This window comes from Rutilus rutilus, assembly GCF_951802725.1.
Source record: "Rutilus rutilus genome assembly, chromosome: 2".
Taxonomy (NCBI): Eukaryota; Metazoa; Chordata; class Actinopteri; order Cypriniformes; family Leuciscidae; genus Rutilus; species Rutilus rutilus.
In genome coordinates this window covers 51,674,104-51,696,470 of record NC_140210.1, presented here as the reverse complement: position 1 = coordinate 51,696,470, position 22,367 = coordinate 51,674,104, and the positions used below count along the sequence as shown (strand labels likewise).

At 36.9% G+C, this 22,367-nt stretch overlaps 1 protein-coding gene across 1 annotated transcript; it reads right to left on the bottom strand.

The window, feature by feature from the left end:
• Positions 1 to 3,763: 3,763 nt before the first annotated feature.
• LOC311279620 (uncharacterized protein) lies at positions 3,764 to 13,581 on the bottom strand (the record flags this gene model as incomplete). Its single annotated transcript, XM_084391246.1, has 9 exons — positions 3,764 to 5,364; positions 9,056 to 9,312; positions 9,785 to 9,830; positions 10,001 to 10,094; positions 10,178 to 10,420; positions 10,509 to 10,763; positions 11,841 to 11,913; positions 13,155 to 13,443; positions 13,499 to 13,581. The coding sequence occupies 9 exons, from the start codon at positions 13,579 to 13,581 to the stop codon at positions 5,307 to 5,309; spliced, it is 1,398 nt and encodes a 465-aa protein (XP_084247372.1). The 3' UTR covers positions 3,764 to 5,306.
• Positions 13,582 to 22,367: the final 8,786 nt, after the last annotated feature.

Here is a 22,367-nt window from a genome sequence, read left to right as displayed (position 1 = left end):
TATTTCTATTTCAAAATAAAGGCCTAAACACGCCTAATGAATGTGAAATATTCTTGTTGCAAATTGATATTGTTATTTTAAAAAACAGCCACCAAATATGAAAACTAGAGATTGTAAGCGTTCAAATGATATATAGTTTGTCAATATTACTTTAGGTTTTTACTAAGATATTATTGTTCTAAATATATATGGGCAGTGACACACACTCAAAAAAAAAATTGTGTCTAAAAATAAGATTTATGTGTTTTAATTGCATAACAAATTTCCATGCATTTGGATTACATAGTTTTAACATAAACCAATCAATAATCTGAATGTGATTCATATTTTTAAGTCATATCTAAATGAAACAGATAAGATTTATGTAATTGTATTAATAAACTGAATGTGATTTATATTTGTCAGTCGTATGTAAATGAAACGGGTAAGATTTATGTAATAGTACACAGAAAAACAACACCCATGTTAAATTAACACTGCTCAGTGTTCATATGTGTGCACACTACAGAGTTAAAGCGGTGTTGAAGTTAATGAGATAATTAACTGATGATTGAGCATTAATTATGAACACCTGCTGTTAACAAGCAGAATCACTGAAGGAAAGAGAAACACTTATTTTTAGACCATTTTTTTTTTTTTTTTGAGTGCATGTTTGCAACTTATAATTTTTGAAGATTGTTTGTGGGAATCCCATCATGTTAAAGTTTAAAGTTTAGGCTATTTACCTACTCTTGTGGTTTATTTTTTACTAATTGGCTACTTTTGACACTCTTTCTTTGTTTTCTGTCAATGCCAGAGGTATTCGTGATATCCTAAAGAGAAAAGCTTTATTTTTGTATTGCAAAGGGAAATGTGTAGATTTATGTTTAATTCAGGAAACGCATGATGTTCTTCAGACGCCATGTTCTGGACAAATCAGTGGGGAAAAGAGATTTGGTTGTCATTCGGCAGTAATCGATCAGTGGGGGTCGCTATTTTACAAGATACATTTACAGGGCGGATACTGAATTATGAAAAAGATGATTGTGGTAGATGGATATTACTTGTGATAGATAAGGATAACAAACAATTTATATTAGTTAATTGTTATGCCACCAATAACAACATTAACAACGAAATACTCTTTTTGCAGATTGAATCTAGAATTCAGCATTTTATTTTCTTATATCCTTTAGCTAAAGTTATTTGGGGAGGAGATTTCAATACTGTGTTTGATGCAACCATTGATAGATGGCCTCCTAAAAGTAGGTCTGGCCCTTCGAGTGAACTAGTTCATGTATGTTTAAGATTGGGCCTTACTGATGTGTGGAGAGAATCCAGACAGGGAGGAATATACGTGGAGTAATAAGAACCTATCTCTTCATTCTCGCATTGACTATTGGTTAGTGTCTAATGATTTAACTAATAATGTGGCCTCTGTACTGATAGAACCTTGCATAATGACAGATCATAAAGGAATATTCATAAGAATAAATATGGTGCAAGATAAATCAGTCAAAAAAACGAATAGTTACTGGAAATTAAACAATAAATTAATGCATAAAGGAAAAAATCACACTTATTATTGAAAAATATTGCAGCTATAGAAAAGACGTATGGAAAGTACTGGGAATTAATGAAGTTTGATATCAGAACGGCATTCTTTAATCAAGGAAAATTGGAAGCAAAAAGTAAAAAAAGGAAAGAAAATTCAATTATTGAGGAAATATTACATTTGAATAAAAAGAGGAAAGAAGCCTTGACTGATTTTGAAATTTTTTTTTTAATTTATTACATACTGAACTTGATAATATCTATGAAAAAAGCAAAAGGAGCATTTATTCGATCTAGACTTAAATGGTTAGAAAAAGGGGAAAAAATGCAAAATCGAAAAAAGAAACTGATTTTGCCTCGGTTTCAAAACTAATGATTAACAACAAAATAGTAGATAATTCTTTAGATATTTCAAAATATGTGGCTCAGTTCTTTAGTAATTTGTATTCTTCCACAATGGCTACTTCCAACATTGATATTTTTTTAATAGCTTTATGAGTGATACCAAAAAATAGATCAGAACTTCCAAAATGTGTGTGATAAAGAAACAGATATTGAGGAGCTGAGAGAGTGCATTAACTTGCTAAAAAAGAACAAATCTCCAGGCAATGACGGGCTAACAGGAGAGTTTTACAAGACTTTTTCTAAAGAACTTTCACCCTTTTTATTATTAGTATTTATAGAAGCTTTAGAAAAAGGTGAATAACCTGCTTCATTAAAACAAGGGGTTATAACACTGATTCCCAAACCTAACAAGGACAAGTTACTCAGTGAAAACTGGAGGCCTATTAGTTTACTCAATAAAGTTGTTTGCAATGATTTTTGCTAGAAGAATGAAATGAGGTTTAGATAAAATAATTGATATGGAGCAGTCTGGTTTAATGCAAGGTCGTCATATTAGGAATAATATTAGACTAGTTTTAGATATGATAGATTATAATCAATTAACTGATGATGATAGTTTTATTTTATTTATTGATTTTTATAAAGCATTTGATACGGTGAATCATGATTTTATTTTCAAAGTTATTAAATTGTTAGGGTTTGGAGATGTATTTTTGAAAGCAGTTAAAGATTGTACAATGGATGTAATAGTTCCATCAAACTTGCTTATGGTCCTTCACAAAGGTGTGATATTCATCGTGGCATTAGGCAAGGATGCCCCCTCTCTCCTTCTTTATTTCTGTTAGTCAGCCAGGTTTTGGCAATGCATGTAAAAATAAATCATTATAGTGGTATCACAGCTTTAGGTTTAGAAATTAAACTTAGCCAGTTTGCTGACGACACTGCAATTTTTTTGAAAAACAAATTTGAGGTACCAAAAATAATTAGATGTATGAGGCGTTCACTGCTGTATCAGGCCTTACAATGAACTGTGATAAATCTGTATTGTTTCCCCTTAAAGATTGCTCCTCTACAGAAATAGAGAACATCCCAGTTAAACACCAATTAAAGGGATAGTTCACTTTGAAATTAATTTTTGATATGTTTTAGCTTACCTCAAGGGCATCCAAGGTGTCTTTGTTTCCGCAGTAGTTTCAATTTTGATGTCAAACCGTTCTTGTCTGTCAGTCATATAATGCAGGTCTATGGTCACTGTCTCAAAACACAAGCACAGAGTCCAAATTAAAACAATTCCCCACATCCAAATGAAACAATTCCCCATCATAAGTACACATTGATGGCCTAAGACACGAAACGAGCGGTTTGTGTGAGAAAACGAACAGTATTTATATCGTTGTTATCTCTTGAAAACAGCACACGTCCAAATGATCTGACGGCGCGGGCGGGTATAGATATATACATAGACGTCGCCTTGGCTACTGCAGAATACTAATGAGAATTTTTAATTAAAATATATTACAAACTTTTAATTTAGACCCTAAAGAATCATATTAGCTTGTACAAAAATGACATTATATGACCCCTTTAATAGTGAATGATGGAAATTTGTGTTTTTGATGTGCTTTTTATACTCAGAATGACAATTTGGAATGTAAAGAGCAACATATTATACAGTTATTTATTTTATTAGGAAAATACCATATACATATAATACCATATACTAATGCTAATATGATATTGTGAATATGTAATACCTCTTGTTCTTGTGGCATTGAATAATAATAAAAAAAGAACAATAATTCACAAGTCAACCACTAGAGGCCCTACCAGTGCTGTGAATCCAGTAAAGACATTACAGACTTAAATATCTTGAAGGTTAATCAGGTTTATTGAAGCACTGGTCCTAGTTGTAAAAACATACAAAGTAAAACAGGCAGAGGAAACTCTATTAAAATACATTAATACATAAAATGAAATACTTTTGCATTTGAATATTAATAAGTTGTGCAGCTATCACTTGTCTGCTTTCTAATCTTACACCCCAAATACTGAATAACAACAAACTCTATACTAATATATTTATATATAACAATTACACACTACAAATTAAACAAGTAAGAAACAGACTTTACATCAGTCCAGCACACAATAGCCGCGTTTCCACTGTCGGGCCAGGGCCGGGCCGTGCTAGTGCGTGCCAGGGCCAGTCGCGTTTCCACTGTCACTTCCGGGGCTTGATCGGGGCTTACTCGAGGCCAACGGCCAGGATTTCTGGCCCGTCGAATACCTTGTGCCAAAAGCGGGCCAGCTCGGGCTAGAGGAGTGATTACCAACAGAGGAGGAGTTTACCGTTGGGAGACGGCAGCGCTGGATGATTCTGTCAGCATTAAAGACTTGAAAATAAAATTATTTAAATTGCGTTCATGTTTGAATGCCTTCTGTTTGTGATGCAAAAGACTATGCGCGCTAACCGTTACCATAGTAAACACTTGAAGATACGCATAGTAAAAAAAAACAGCGAACGCTTGAAGAAATCAGACCAATCTTAAAGGCTATCACAGTCATGTTTTTATTTTATCTGTCATAGCGTCTCGTCTCTTTAAACCGGACTATCATAAAATAAAGTAACTTTTTTTTCGGGAGCTTCCTCTGTTTCTCTGACTGAAAATATCTGTATGGGAGTCGAGAGAGTGCTAAAGCTCCTCAGGTCGTATGGCATAGGCCTATATTTGTAGAAATGATCATTTTTTCTAAATGTGATGTAAATATGATAAAGAAACAGACGCGACTGAAGAAGTAAGTGTGTCCTCTTTCTTTTGTGAAATAGACCTAACGGTAATTTATTTCTGAGTGACTAATGTGCAATTTTGACATAAATTAATTCATTATGATCAATGTATCACTTTTTATTGTAAACCTGAGGTAAAACATCGCTTGGGTTTTAAATATTCAAGTAAACAAAAATAAAATGCTAGCAAACGGCCGCTTTTATCATGTTTGTTTTCAACGCTGTTTCCAGTGATTTCTGATTAGTTTTCTGATAAAACTTCCATTTGTTGGTGAGATGATGGGTTAGTGTGACGTTGTTCCAGAGAGGCGTGTTACGGGCGTGTTTTAGTGAAGCGCTGTGGAGCTTCTGGCCCGACAGTGGAAACGCAGGCCCGGTGCTATTGGCCCGAGGCTATTAGCCCGGCACGACCCGTTTAAAGCCCTGGCTCGCACTGGCCCGACAGCGGAAACGCGGCTAATTACTGTCGTTATCTCACAAAGAGTCAAAGAGAACAAATGAGTCTTAATGTGGGTGATGAACATGTTTATATTGGTTGTGGTCTGAACAGAAGGGTAAATTATTCCACAACTATACAATCATCCAACAATCGTTCATTAAACGACTGAACACAGGCTTTGTGTTCGCTGGTCTCTATCACTCATTTGACGCTGCTGTAGATCACTGATGAATCTTCCACAATCTGAACAGTTGATCGCCTAAACAATCAAAACAAACAGGAGCACAACAATATTATAGCCCAGATTATATGATCTGTGGTTGTTAAAATAGTACTGGTTAAGCTGGTGCTGGTTAAGCTGGCACTGGTTAAGTTTATGCTGGTTAAGTTAAACTGGTACTGGTTAAGTTGGTACTGGTTAAACTGGTACTGGTTAAGCTGGCACTGGTTAAGCTGGTGCTAGTTAAGCTGGTATTGATTAAATTGGTACTGGTTAAGCTGGTGCTGGTTAAGTTGTTGCTGGTTAAGCTGGCACTGGTTAAACTGGTGCTGGTTAAGCTGTTACTGGTTAAGTTGGTGCTGGTTAAGTTGGTACTGGTTAAGCTGGAACTGGTTAAGCTGGTACTGGTTAAATTGGTGCTAGTTAAGCTGGTCCTGGTTAAGTTGGTACTGGTTAAGCTGGCACTAGTTAAGTTGGTACTGGTTAAGATAGTACTGGTTAAGTTGGTACTGGTTAAGCTGTTGCTGGTTAAGCTGGTGCTGGTTAAGCTGTTACTGGTTAAGCTGGTACTGGCTAAGTTGGTGCTGGTTAAGATGCTGGTTAAGTTGGTACTGGTTAATCTGCTGGTTATTTTGGTACTGGTTAAGTTGGTACTGGTTAAGCTGTTACTGGTTAACCCCCTGGGGTCGGCGGTATCGCCGGCGATACCAGCTCGCTTTTTTTCTTATCAGTTCAAAAGAGATTCATTTTGCTCTGTTGACTTTGATATTACAATCAAGTTTCATACATCAATCGATTCTGTTAAGTGTGTATTATTTTTGTGTATACTCACAATAAAAACAAAGTGTTTTGCTTTTTGCCAAATAAAGAAAAATAAACGTGATGCGAGTTCTGCCTTCTCTCTGTCAGTTAAGTCCATTCTGAAACGCGTCCGAAAATGAACTGTAACTCAGCGAATACTCAGTCAAACAGACATACAGACACACACGCATGAAGCTTGAATTCTCTTCTTTTAAATGAAGTAATTTATATAAAAAACAAATATTCTCAGCTTGTGAAATCTGTATTAAAAGAGAGCGATTCCAGTTAAGCTCATTAGAGCTCATTCAAATGTAATGTGACCACGTCCCGGAGAGCGCGTGCTATTCAAACGCAAATTTTGAGAACCATTTCAGACCTGTGAAACGCCCACACATCAGCTGTAAACACAGCGCGCCGCGAGTGAGGCATAATATAGCCTCCCTAATAATCCTGGAGAAAAGTTTCCTCAGAACAGTGCTGATATGAGGAGCAATAGATCCCGCTGAGGAGTGAGGTAGGCTAAGTTATCTTTTCTCAAGTGTTAATGTGGAATAACGTTATGGAATAACGTTAGTGTAGGCCTATGTAAACCGCAAAAAGTTTACTCAGGTGTAAACTACTCCCCCTTTACGCCCCCCTCGCATATTGGCTTTCCAAGCAAAACCTGTCTTACACAATTTAAATCAATGTATTGTTTTATGTGAACGATAAAGCAAGACTATTTTCACATAATTTTGAAGCCAGAACTCGAAGCGACAACATCCATTAGTCAAAAGTCTTGTGGACACATATCTAGTATGTTTTTTGTGGTCTTATTTCAGCAACTTTCATTTTAATTTTTTTCAATAACCACGCATAAACATTATTCTCTTAAAAATACAAACATGTACATACATGTTGCTCACATATTATGGTAGCCCTGTTTGTGCTATATAGAGTGAATTTACACCTTTGCCATTATCATGTTTATAAATAACTGAAAAAAGCACAAATGTCAGGGCATGTCAGAACATCCCAAGGGCCCCAAAAACACCTTAGACCCCAGAGGGTTAAGTTGGTGCTGGTTAAGTTGGTACTGGTTAAGTTGCTGGTTAATTTGGTACTGGTTAATTTGGTACTCGTTAAGTTGGTACTGGTTAAGTTGCTGGTTAATTTGGTACTGGTTAAGTTGGTACTGGTTAAGCTGTTACTGATTAAGTTGGTGCTGGTTAAGCTGCTGGTTAATTTGGTACTGCTTAAGTTGGTACTGGTTAAGCTGTTACTGGTTAAGTTGGTGCTGGTTAAGTTGGTATTGGTTAAGCTGCTGGTTAATTTGGTACTGGTTAAGTTGGTACTGGTTAAGCTGGTACTGGTAAAGTTGGTGCTAGTTAAGCTGGTCCTGGTTAAGTCGGTGCTGGTTAAGCTGGCACTAGTTAAGTTGGTACTGGTTAAGATAGTACTGGTTAAGCTGTTGCTGGTTAAGCTGTTGCTGGTTAAGCTGGTACTGGCTAAGCTGATGCTGGTTAAGCTGCTGGTTAAGTTGGTACTTGTTAAGTTGGTACTGGTTAAGCTGTTACTGGTTAAGTTGGTGCTGGTTAAGTTGGTACTGGTTAAGCTGCTGGTTAATTTGGTACTGGTTAAGTTGGTACTGGTTAAGCTGTTACTGGTTAAGTTGGTGCAAGTTAAGCTGGTACTGGTAAAGTTGGTACTGGTTAAGATAATGCTGATTAAGCTGGTCCTGGTTAAGTTGGTGCTGGTTAAGTTGGTATTGGTTAAGCTGCTGGTTAATTTGGTACTGGTTAAGTTGGTTCTAGTTAAGCTGGTACTGGTTAAGTTGGTACTGGTTAAGTTTTTATTGGTTAAGATAATGCTGGTTAAGCTGGTCCTGGTTAACCCTTTAGAACCTGAAGCTAAAATAGGTGTTTTTCACATAATTATTTTTTTTTTATTGTAAAATTCTAAAACTTTGTGCTATCTTCATGTGCAAGGTGTCAACTTTTTCAGAAAAAGATAAGCTTTCAACAAATTAGTTATTGACCATTATTGTGTGTGGTGAGTTTGTAAATAGAATTTAAATAGACAAAAATAAAAAAATAAGAGAATAAATTTACTGATTTTTATTTAGAAAAAAACTGAAAAAATCATGAACGAAAGAAACTAACACTTTAAAGTTGAAAAATGAACTATAATACATATATACAAGTCTTTTTTGTGACATTCGGTTGCACAGTCTTCATTTAGTACACTTTTTTTCATACACGCACACATACAAATGCACACATTCATAGGCACGCACACATACACATGCACGCACTACATGCTTAGATACGTGAAAGAGTAACGGCCATCCGCCTCCCAAATGTCATTAAAAACATCCCAATCCCCTCTTCTGCTGTCTAACACTTCTTTCGCCATGTATTTGTTCGTTTCTTTTATTATTTTATGCAATCCAAAACACTCTGATCTGCCACGTGTCGTATCTCTCTGTTCAAATCCTTCCATCCCGTGCTGCTGTCATTTGCATACATTACCATAATAAGCCGTATATTGGCGAAAAGCGCATGATGTCTACTTTCAGGAACTATTTGAATTATTTTGATAGTGCAAACGGTTGAAGAGTTACAGTGACATGAATACAGCTTGGTTGGCTGTGTCATCGACGACACATCCAGTTTTAAAGGGTTAAGCTGGTACTGGTTAAGTTGGTACTGGTTAAGCTGCTGGTTAAGCTGCTGGTTAAGTTGGTGCTAGTTAAGCTGGTACTGGTTACGTTGGTATTGGTTAAGTTGCTATTGGTTAAGATGATGCTGGTTAAGCTTGGTACTGGTTAAGTCGGTGCTGGTTAAGTTGGTACTGGTTAAGTTGGTACTGGTTAAGTTGGTGATGGTTAAGTTAGTACTGGGTATGTTGGTACTGGTTAAGTTGGTGCTAGTTAAGTTGTTTTTCTCACCTCACTGCAGCATCAGGCTGATGAACTCTTATATTATCATATTGACATTCATTCTCCTCTGCTCTCTTCGTCTCTGTCTTTCTGTGATGTTGGACAGTTGCGTACAGAATGTCCTCAGTATCTCTGGATTCAGGAGTTTTTCCTCTTATTTTTTTGGGTTTCACACTGGCATACAGAGAATCATTGGCTGAATCCAGTTCAGAAAGAGGCTTATCATGGACTGAAACGCTCTGTGACACGCAAGAATAGAGATCATTCTGAAATACAAGAACATTTGTAATTATTATTAAGACCAGTAAATCAGTGTGATCTGAAGTGTAGATTCTCAGTCTAGAGCAGTTTGCCTCAATCTTTTCAGATCAAGTATCAGGTTAGATCAAATCAATGTAGTGATGTCAAATGCATGTATATTTCATTGATTCACACATGGAGTGGAGAAGAATAGGGCAGAATGAGTAAATGAAGTGACATGTTCATTCATCACACTATATGTAAATGATTATGCAATTAGACCAACAAACCTATATTAAAACCATTAAACCATGGAAAAATTTGTTAAATGTTTTCATTAGTTTTATATATCAATTATTTTTTCCTGGACTGTGTTGATAAAGTCTTTGATAATGTTAGTTTCTCATCAGTTCGTACAGTTACAGTCTGAGACACAGATAACGGCTGATCGACTGATTTTCTGCTTCTGTAAAGTCGTGTTGTGTGTGGATGATTTACCTCTTTCACTGTGTGATCTTCAGCTTTAACACTCCTTTGTTTCTTCCTGTTATAATCACAGACATTAACAGCATATGGACGAATGTATTCAATTAATAGATAATATGAACACTGTTTGTAAAGATTAGGCTACTAATAATCAAATACAAATTAGCTATTTTCTTCTACATTAGACCAAAAGTGAACTTATACAATCACTGCAGTTTTTTAACTCACATTATAAACAGGATGATGATGAAGATGATGATGAAGACTAATCCTCCAGATGCCGCTGTGATCACAATCACATTCCTACCAGCAACATGATGAACTGAAAGAGGAAGATCATCATGATTAACTCTCCAAACTGATGAATGATGTGAAGATACAGGAGTGTGTTAATAAAAGCTTCACCTGTGACAGTTACAGCGTCTGATCTCTGAGATCCATGTTGATTGTGAGCCTGACAGTAGAAGCGTCCACTCTGTAGTGCACTGAAACTCTGTCCAGATCCAACAGCTGAGGTTTCATTCTCCTTAAACCAGCTGAAGTTCAGAGCAGGAGGGTTTGAGTCACTGATGCAGTTCAGAGTCACTGAATCTCCCTCCACTATTACACCAGATCCACTTATCAACACTGAGACATTCCTGGGACGATCTAAAGACAAAAATGAAAATTCACAACAGATATTAGAAAATTATGATTTTAAAGTTTTTGAACATTGTGCAGGTGATCATTAACTCACACATGATGTTTAAAGTCACAGTATCAGAGTATTTCTCTCCATGTTCATTGATGGACTTGCACTTGTATTCTCCACTGTCATCAGAGCTGATCTTTGAGATGTTGTAGATTCTTCCAGATCCTACAATCGTTCCTCCTTTAAACCAGCTGATTTCTGCAGGAGGGTTTGAGTCACTGATGCAGTTCAGAGTCACTGAATCTCCCTCCACTATTACACCAGATGGACTGATGGAGATCACAGGTTTCACTGGAGGATCTACAGATATCAGGTAAAAGTATTTATCAGAGACGGCTGGTGGAAAATGTTCTAGGAAAGGCTGCAGTTGGTTATTATTGGACAATTTCAGCAAACAACCCAGTTTAATTTTTCACTGTTTAATGCTCAAAGTTAAAGAACAAGTTTAAGCAAAAAAGTTAACAAGGAAAAACTATTAAGACAAAAATTTGAGAGGCTTGAAACATTTGAAATACATGAAATACAAGTTTGAGGAAGACTTTTTTTTTTTGCTTTTCCGAAATTACAATGAATGTATATAGTGCAACTGCAAAAACTGAGAGGAAAAAAATACGTTATATTTGTTTAGAGATTTTTTATATTTAACTACAATTTTGATGCTACTTCTTTTCCTCGCTCCTCCGTCCTCCAGCCTGTGACCCAGAAACTGATCAAACTCAGCATCTTGAAGAACATCTCAATTCTCTCAATTCCCTTCACATCACAATCATTTTTATTTATGCTTTACCTTTGCAGTTTATATAAATTATGTATAAAACATATATCAACAGGACATCTGGCTTTATCTTTAGTATTTATGAATTTCTTTAATAACCAAACTTTAACAACATAAGGGCAGATCTCTTGATCGCAGCTGTTGACGCTTTGAAGTGACGCTCCAGTGATCAAGAATATTCCAATATACAAATAGGGCACTTCTCATTTCTTATTTGTGTATCCTCGTTTCCTTTCCTCGTGTCTCAGTTCTCGGTTCTCGGTTACTCAGCGGTGAACACAGGGATTGTGGCAAAGGGACGTCACTTCTCCCTTCCCTCCTTCAGGGAACAGGAGTTACATTAGTAACCTAGACGTTCACATTCAATCACTATGAGTTACGTATAAATATATTTATACTGTATCTAGCGTCTAGGTTACTAATGTAAGCCCTGTTCCCTGAAGGAGCGAACCGAGACGTTGCATGACTGACGAATTAAGATCGCGCCTGAGAACATATCATCATCGAGTTTTAACAGAACCGGTCCAATGGACATTGTCGAGTGAGCTTTGCATCGCGGACCCGGTGCTGTGGTTATAAAGGAAGCGATCACAGACACTCACCAAGTTCTCGCAGAGGAGCCGAGTGGTGCTCAACGGCAACGGGACGTAACTTCTCCCAGTTGAAAAAGACGTTCTGTTAAATGTATTAAAAATGCATTAAAGTATATTTGTATTGAACTAAAAATATACTTAAGTACATTTTTAATATATTTAATTGTATGTCTTTTTCACCTTGGCTCCCTTCCCTCCTTCAGGGAACAGGAGTTACATTAGTAACCTAGACGTTCCCATTCAGTCATCACTATGAGTTACGTCAGTGACTGATGAATTGGGATCCCTAAGAAATACGCCACAAACACTGTCTTCCAGCTCCTCGTGTAAACCGCCTGATCCCCCGCACCCTTGGAGAAGGAGAGGGCTTTACACAGAGAAGTCAATCACTGCTGTTCCTACTTGTTAACGCCTACTTGTTACTGTTCTGCCATTTTCACTATGATGGTTTAAATAAATAAATAAAATAAGTAAATAAATGACCCTTTAACTTTTGAGTTCAAAACTGAATGGTAAAAACTTAGAAGATCCTACATTTCTCCAAGGACAGTGAATTATTTGTTGAGTCTATTTACCCGTGGAAGAATACACATATAGGATCACCACATATGGGCACCAGTCTAGCACAGGGGCTGACCACTGACCAGAGTCGCTTCTGACTCCAGAGGAGGAGATGGTGGGCGAGTTGTGACATGAGATGGGATTGTAGATCACCTTGATGGTTTATGTACGCATATCGATGTGTTGTCCGTTCAGACCAGTATATGCTTGTCTTGCAGCAACAGCAGAAACCGGCGGAGAGCAAGGAATACTGTGAGCAACTTGAGGCAATTGACCCTTCGCAGGGAGCTTGATTGACAGGTGATCTGACAATCATACTTGGCCATCCGCCATTTTGTCCGACAAAGCAGTCAGGAGAGTTAGTAGATTAACATGGGAGGATTTGAACTTGAAAATCGGAGTGTACTGACGCCTTTCCGTGGTTAAAACAACATTCCTTCTTATGTTTGTTCATGTTTATTTGAGGCTATAAATTAACTAGAAGGAAGATCTGTCACGGCACATTAAAGAGCCACAAAACGGTATTTATTGTTTAAATTTCTTTTAAAAATGACCAAATTTGAAAGGTGAGACTTTGTTTAATATGTTTAATATCAAACGTAACCGAAAAGTAACCTGGTCTGTCCGGTCTGTCAGCGTGTTGTCAGTCTCCTCTCTGCTCCGCAATGTATTTTTCACTGCGTGAGAACATGGTGTGGCGTGAGAGCAGTGTAGCTTGTCGGACATAGCGACAGTAACTAAGGGGGGCGGGTCTTTGCGAACGGTCAATTGATCTGCCACTGGAGTCGAGTTTGCTCTTTCCCAGTTGGCCTGAAGCTCCAGATGGCTGAGGTGTCTGAGCACCAGGTCCCTGTGTTCACACAACTGATCTCGCGAGTGGGCCAAGATGAGCCAGTCGTTGAGATAGTTGAGGATGTGAACACCCACCTCCCGTAACAGGGAAAGGGCGGCCTCCGCGACCTTCGTAAAGACGCCGGGTGACAGGGAAACTCCGAAGGGGAGGACTTTGTACTGGTATGCCTGTCCCTCAAACTCAAAGTGTAGGAACGGTCTGTGTCGAGGGAGAATTGAGACATGAAAGTACATGTCTACCATATACTATATACTCTGGCACTGGGAGAACTGAATCGCATAGCCGAGACTGATTGTCCGAATGAGCCAGCGTAACGGGCTGGGAAGCGCTAGCCATCCCGGCTACCATATACTATATCCAGCTACCCGTCCCGGAGTGGGGTCTGAGTGTGCAGTGCAACACTACCTGGCTCCACAGTTTGGCAGGGGTGTGTGAGAAAGCATACGGCTTGTTCTTAGACACTGCTTATGATTTATGGGGATTAAAATAGAAGAATGGGAAGATTTGTATCATTATAGGGTGGTTGTGTACACACACTGCCGACACATTTATGGTCAAACACCATGTAAAGTGAATTTTGCATAATAGGTGCCCTTTAAAAATCTTAAATACTTCAGAGCACAGACTTAAGTCTTAAAATCTTTTTAAAGGGAACACTTCACAGATTATTGTAGATTTTTTTTTTTAAGTTTACAAAAAGCATCATAGAAGTTTAAGTTTATGAAAATGTAAAATATAAATTTTTATATTTTATATAAAATATACAGTACCAGTCAAAAGTTTGGAAACGTTACTATTTTTAATGTTTTTGAAAGAAGTCTCTTATGCTCATCAAGCCTGCAGTTCTCAAAAAACAGTAATATTATGAAATATTATTACAATTTAAAATAATGGTTCTCTTTTTTAATATACTTTAAAATGTAAATTATTTTTGTGATGCAAAGCTGAATTTTCATCAGCAAGTACTCCAGTCTTTGGTGTCTTATGATCCTTCAGAAATCATTCTAATATGCTGATTTATGATCAATGTTGGATACAGTTGTGCTGCTTAATATTTTTTTTATAACCTGAGATACTTTTTTCAGGATTATTTGATGAATAAAAAGTTAAAAAGAACTGTATTTATTTAGAATATAAATCTTTTGTAACAATATACACTACCGTTCAAAAGTTTGGGAACAATAAAAAAAAATTTTTCAAGAAATTAGTACTTTAATTCAACAAGGATGCGTTAAATTGATAAAAGGTGATGGTAACGATTTATATTGTTAGAAATGTTTTTATTTTGAATAAATGCTGTTTTTATGAATAAATGCTGTTAACGTTTTACTCATCAATGAATCCTGAAAAAAGTATTCCAAAAAAATATATTAAACAGCACAACTGTTTCCATCATTGATAATAACTGAGTATCAAATCATCATATTAGAATGATTTCTGAAGGATCATAAGACACCAAAGACTGGAGTACTTGCTGATGAAAATTCAGCTTTGCATCACAAAAATAAATTACATTTTAAAATATATTAAAAAAGAGAACCATTATTTTAAATTGTAATAATATTTCATAATTTTACTGTTTTTTTTTTTTTTAACTGCAGGCTTGATGAGCATAAGAGACTTCTTTCAAAAACATTAAAAATACGCTTTTCCACTAGATGACCTCCAGACTCCACTGATGACCATATAAGGACTCTTCGATTTCCATATACCGGTATGGATTGATTGATCTTAACTACAGTCTGAACGCTTTCAAATGCTATATAGTTGGTCAAGATTACTTTAGGTTTAGACTAAGATATTATTGTTGTTATAAATGTATAATGGCAAGTGTCCCACAGGTGTCGGGTAGTCTTAAAAATAGTGTTTAAAACATTTTTATAAATCATAAATTCAGATATTTATTCTTTGTAATGTTTGAAAAGTAAATCTGTACTCACACATGACATTGAGCTGAACAGCAGGAGAGATGTGAGTGTGTCCGTCTACAGCACAGCTATATCTGCCTGAATCCTCTCTTCTGACTGGATTGATGGAGAGTTCGTTAATTAATTTATTCTCAGTTAATATCTTCTCTGAGTTTCTGTACCAGATGAATGTTGCTCTGTCAGTCAGAGCGCAGCTGCTTTTACATCTCAGAGTGACTGAATCTCCCTCTGTCACTCTCTCAGGAGACTCCACCTGAAGATCTGAACACAACACACACATTATATCTAGTGCTGCTGTCATACACTGATTATTATTCAACATAATGCACAGAAGAAGAGATAAACCTCACCAAACTCACCTGTGACAGTAAGAGTCACTCCAGGATCACCAATCCATTTTCCATCTTTATCAGTGATGATTCTGAAATAGTACATGTGTGAATCCTTCAGTGTCACATGACTCAGTCTGATGGTGCAGTTCTGCTGTTTATCTCCCAGATACTGAAGCCTCTGACTGTATTCAGGGTCCTCAGACAGATCTGGAGGCTCTTCATGTTCCTTTTTATCTTTTGTTTTGGTCCAGAACACTTTCTTGATCTGATGTCCAGTAGGGTATTTATAAGTGCATCTCATTATCACTGTTGAGTCCTTTAGTGCACAGATGTGTGAAGGACTGTAACTCACACCCCAACCTTTATCATCACTAGAAACCCCTGAAACACAGAATTCATCAAACTGTAAATGTTGTTTTATCTGTTATATTGGGCCATGAAAACATGACAATACTTTATTACTATATGAAAACAGCGACTCATTACAGGAAATATGTAAATAAATAATCTCAGTGTGAATTACTTTAAGACAGAGGAGTGAAGAGAGAACCAAGAAATCAGCCAAAAACAACAAGCTGCACAATTACAGTTTTTCTGAATTGCTAAAACACATTTCTTGAAACCATCACTCACTTTCTCAAAACCTTAAACACAAAAGCAAATGTTCAAAACTCATTCAGAGAATCTCTGACTCTTCTGGCAAAATCAAACAATGCTTTCAGATCTTACACACATCAGTCAATATTAGAAACACTACAGATCATTCGTTAGACACTACATGACAAATGGAGAACACAGAATCCAAAGCAGGCAGTTACAGGAGAAATATTTATTTATTTATTGTAACAAAGTAAACAAATTTTGCAATTATGTAATAAAGTAGTACTGACACCTGACAGTGGTGAGTGAATAAATACTGTATGCACTGCAAGTACTGTATAGTATTGTACTGAATATTGTATAGTATGGAATGTCTGTATATTCAGCATTTGCATACTGTGAAATACAGTGACCAACTGCAGAAGCCCAAAAGGTTACAGTAAAAAACTGTAAATGAAAAGCATGTTACTGTAAAGTACAGTCAGAAGAGTTGAGCAACTGCAGAATCAAGGTCAGTGAGAGAGATTTATTCTGCTTCAGCTTCACGTCTTCATGTCGGTCCGGCCGGAGAATATCATCTCTGCAGGAGAAGAGGAAAACCCTGAAGCAGATCCAGCCTTGACCACATTCTCCACACCTTCCTCTTCCTCTTCCTCCTCGTTCATCTCCTCGTTCACACACTCTTCCTCCTCTTATACTCACACTCTTCCTCCTCTTATACACACACTCTTCCTCCTGTTATACTCACACTCTTCCTCCTCTTATACACACACTCTTCCTCCTCTTATACACACACTCTTCCTCCTCTTATACTCACACTCTTCCTCCTGTTATACTCACACTCTTCCTCCTCTTATACACACACTCTTCCTCCTCTTATACTCAGTCTTCCTCCTCTTATACTCACACTCTTCCTCCTGTTATACTCACACTCTTCCTCCTCTTATACTCACACTCTTCCTCCTGTTATACTCACACTCTTCCTCCTCTTATACTCACTCTTCCTCCTCTTATACACACACTCTTCCTCCTCTTATACTCATACTCTTCCTCCTCTTATACACACACTCTTCCTCCTCTTATACTCACACTCTTCCTCCTCTTATACACTCACTCTTCCTCCTCTTATACTCACACTCTTCCTCCTCTTATACACACACTCTTCCTCCTCTTATACTCATACTCTTCCTCTTCTCATACTCATACTCTTCCTCCTCTAACTCACACTCTTCCTCCTCTTATACACACACTCTTCCTCCTCTTATACACACACTCTTTCTCCTCTTATACTCATACTCTTCCTCCTCTTATACCCACACTCTTCCTCCTCTAACTCACACTCTTCCTCCTCTTATACACTCACTCTTCCTCCTCTTATACTCACACTCTTCCTCCTCTAACTCACACTCTTCCTCCTCTTATACACACACTCTTCCTCCTCTTATACACACACACTCTTCCTCCTCTTATACTCACACTCTTCCTCCTCTTATACACACACTCTTCCTCCTCTTATACCCACACTCTTCCTCCTCTAACTCACACTCTTCCTCCTCTTATACACACACTCTTCCTCCTCTTATACACACACACTCTTCCTCCTCTTATACTCACACTCTTCCTCCTCTTATACACACACTCTTCCTCCTCTTATACACACACTCTTCCTCCTCTTAGACTCACACTCTTCCTCTTATACTCACACTTTTCCTCCTCTTATTCACACTCTTCCTCCTCTTATACACACACTCTTCCTCCTCTTATACTCACACTCTTCCTCCTCTTATACTCATACTCTTCCTCCTCTTATACACACACTCTTCCTCCTCTTAGACTCACACTCTTCCTCCTCTTATACACACACTCTTCCTCCTCTTATACTCATACTCTTCCTCCTCTTATACACACACTCTTCCTCCTCTTAGACTCACACTCTTCCTCTTATACTCACACTTTTCCTCCTCTTATTCACACACTCTTCCTCCTCTTATACACACACTCTTCCTCCTCTTATACTCACACTCTTCCTCCTCTTATACACACACTCTTCCTCCTCTTATACTCACACTTTTCCTCCTCTTATTCACACACTCTTCCTCCTCTTATACTCACACTCTTCCTCCTCTTATACTCACACTCTTCCTCCTCTTATACTCACACTCTTCCTCCTCTTATACTCACACTCTTCCTCCTCTAAGTCACTCTCTGCGTCCGAAATACTTCCCTACTATATAGTAGTTGTACATATGTACACAGAGGAGTGTTAATTTAACACTGGGGATTTTGCTGAGTTTATTTCTTCCTGTGTAATTATTCATTAATGATGGAACAATATTCTAAAGTCTTGTGATGTACAGAGTTGATCTGTGTACATTAATATTTTGTCGATTGTCACCGTTGTTGAGATTCATACGTATATTCTTGATGTAATTGTTTGACTAAGACTTTCTGAAAACACATTCTGCACGGCTGGATAACATGATGTAATTTCACAACACTGTTATAACTAACTGCAAATTGAACATCATGCATATACTCAAAAACTTGCTCAGATTAATATTTGATGATTATGTAATCATCAATATACATCTGATCATATTTTCTCCTGCCATAACAAACATATTTTATACAAATACAGTTACAACAGCCAGAGAAAAGTCTACAGAAAAGTAAAGGGTTCAAGAGTAAAGGTTCAATGAAAAGGTTATTTACCAAGGTAAAGGTTCACTAATTATTCAATGAAACATAATCATCTAAACCTCTATTGAATGATCTGAGTTGTGTATCTACACATTAGTGTGTAAAAGGTTTCAACACACTTCTGTGTAAAGAGGAATAACACATTAGTATAATAACACATGTAGTCCTTATATAAACACACAGATGTGTTAAGAAATTACACAGGTTGTGTGTTAGATTCTACACAACATGTCATTTTTAACGCATTTCTTTTTACACATTGTGTTGTTTTCGACACATAATTTTATAAGAGCGCGCCAACATTAATTATCAATGAGCATCGTATGCAGTGTTTGCTGTGTTCTCAAACAAACAGGCCTGTGTAAATAAAAGTTAGTTATATATAATATTTTGTGACATTTTATTTTAATTCATAGTGCAAACTCGGTGAACTGTTATCTCTCATGAACTTTTGTCAAAAGCAGCATTATCAGTTAGGGGTTGAAGCGTGAATAACTGAATAATGTCCAGTACAGTGAGTCTGTCCAGTCATTGAGCTTGAGACATTGTGTTGTACTTTGTGTGCACATGCATTCTGTACTCGACTATTGATTAAATGGTTAATATTTTTACATCTGCCTGTTTCAGTTTATTTTTTTTAATTACATCTGGGTATGTAATTACCTGACACAATTGTGTCATCAATGTTAAAATGACACACACACTATGTGTGTTAATACTGACACAACATATGTCAGTATTAACTCTTTATTAACATTAACTCTTTTTAGAACTCTCTTATGAAAATATTGTTTTATCAGTTACACTGGACCATGAAAATATGACAATACTGTATTACTATTGGAAACATCGACTCATTACAGGAAATATAAGCTCATCTTCTCAGAATCTATGGAGTGATAAATGTGAATAAATGATCTCAGTGTGAATTACTTCTTCAGCTTTGATGGACGGTGTTGCAGAAAAACAGAAGTAAACGTACAGAGACAGAGGAGTGAAGAGAGAACCAAGAAATCAGCCACGAACAACATGACGCACTCTCAAATAAGGAAATATATGAAAAATAAGACAAAAATAATCAAAGCTGATTTATTAAATACCCAATGGGATCAAAATATTAGCTGTGTGGCTTTTAGTTCTTATCTATCAGCTCAGAGCTCATTTATGCTAGTGAACTCCTTTGACATGATAAATATTTAACATGAACACATTCACTTCTGAGAACTTGAGCCAAAAATATTCATGATCTGCTGGTAAAGTGATTTTTGTCCAATCAAATGCTCTGAACTTTGAGAAAGTCCCTCCCCCTAAACCATGTGACACTGACTAGCAAGTAGCAAAAGACTACTGGACATTTCTAAAAGGGACGAGCGTTTGACATGTTCAACACAAACTTCCTGTTTCAGAGAGAAATATGTGAGAACAGGACAGAAGAAAGTGCAGATCAGCCGCTCATGAGGCCTTAAATAAAACATCAGAGTGTTTCTAATGTGAATGTAAGAGAGACTCACCGTGAATCATGAGCAGAAAGAAGATCAGAGGAAGAGGAGGGGCCATTCTGACCCACATCAGCATAACATATATCTACAATACAGCATTAATATAAACATCACTTAAACAAGTATATGTAAATCACCCTATTCTTAACATTTCTCATGTAAAGACACATATGTTATATGAGCAATAATCATCAGTTTAATTTAAGCAAGAGTGTGTTTGTCTTACCGTGTTGAAGCTCATCAGATCAACAGCAACCAAATGACTGACTGTTTTAACTCATGCACTTTAGCTTTACAGTGAAGGACTTTGTGTGGTTAACACTGTTTATTAATGAACAGCGACAGAAACATCACTGTCCCTCCCTCAACAAGAGAACAACATTACTGAACTAAACCTACTTAAACAGAAATGATAATCTTTTTCTGTAAGTTGAAGATGTAGAATTGTGAAGATGAATGAAGATGAATGATAGTGATTTACAGGTGAGGCTCATCAAGGTTGATGTCAGTCGCAGGAGATGGTGACCTCTGGTGGCAGTTTGAGGGATTGAACGAGCACATATGAGACGAGATGTGTCTGACTGCAGAACTATATACGTGACAGCAGTTTCAGATATGGAAGACATTTTCTGCCAAAATTAAATAAATCAATTAAGTTATAAAAATGCAAACTAAAACCAGATTAACCACTTCATTACAGAAAACTGTATGCAAAATATGTGACAAAATTGAGAATGGAATTGAATGATTTAATTTTCAATATTAAAATGAAAAGGCAAACGTGAAAAAGAAACTGCAAATACAGTTTTTACAAAGCTTTTTATTAACGCTCACGCAATAATAGTGACACAATTCAAATTCAGATGTAAAGTTTAGTTGTCATTTTATTTCCTCTTTTATTTCACACTTTTAGTTTTCATTTTCAACGACAACCTAAATGCAAATTCTATGTTAATAAATGGCTGGGGCTTATTCAAGAGCAACGGTGCTACAGACACGCCTTCCGTAAAGCGATGTCGTCGACGCCCCGTGTGAATGAGGGTGATTGAGTGAGTGTGAATGGCTAAATGTGTGATACGAAGTTATTGAAATGTGATCATATTGTAATCGAGACGAGTCATGGCGGAATCTGTAAGTCAGCTTTTGCGGGAAGCTGCCGAAGAACTGGAACGAGAGGAGAACAACACAAACCAGACTGTCCAGCAAGCGTCAAACCCTCGGCCCACTGCAGATCCTCAGCCTGAGTCGCGGGCATCTTCAGTTGCCAGTGTGAGTGTCTGTACTGTAAATGTGAATTAATTCTGCTGCTATACTGTCACCAATTGCATTTTATTTTTCAATTTGACAGGGATGATGCACTGTCACTGTGAAAATTAAATCATTTAATTTCATTCTCAATTTTGTCACATATTTTGCATACAGTTTTCTGTAATGAAATGGTTAAACTGGTTTTAATAAAAAATTTTATTGTTTAATTTATTTATTTAATTTTGGCAGAAAATGCCTTCCATACTGACCGAACGTTAGGAGCTGACGATCACCTAAAGCCTGCTTTATACCAGAGATGGTCTCATTACTGGGAGATACCAGGATCCGTGGCTCTAGCCCTCATGTGGTGTTCGAAACCCTATAACACCTGTGGTCTTCCCGGGTCAAAATGACCCGCCTATAAAAAATAGCTTATAAATCACTCATTATACCATATTTTCACCCAATCTTGGATTCAATCTTTTTGTCAACTTGTTCTCTTTCAATTAGGACTGGTTTTATATTTCTATTTGCATCTAATTAATCGTAGGCCTCATTTATTTGACAGTAGGGATCTAATTTTTTGAGTAAAAAAAACATTATTTTTGAATAATTTTGGAAATATTAAATGAAATCTGAAGAAAATTGGCACTGTTTATCACACTAGTCTACTTTAATATTTCACCAGGAATTTTGTTTTGAAAAACTTTTATTTTGTACAAAATGGCACATTGTCACACTTGTGGTCTTCCCGGGTCAAAATGACCCGCCTATAAAAAATAGCTTATAAATCACTCATTATACCATATTTTCAC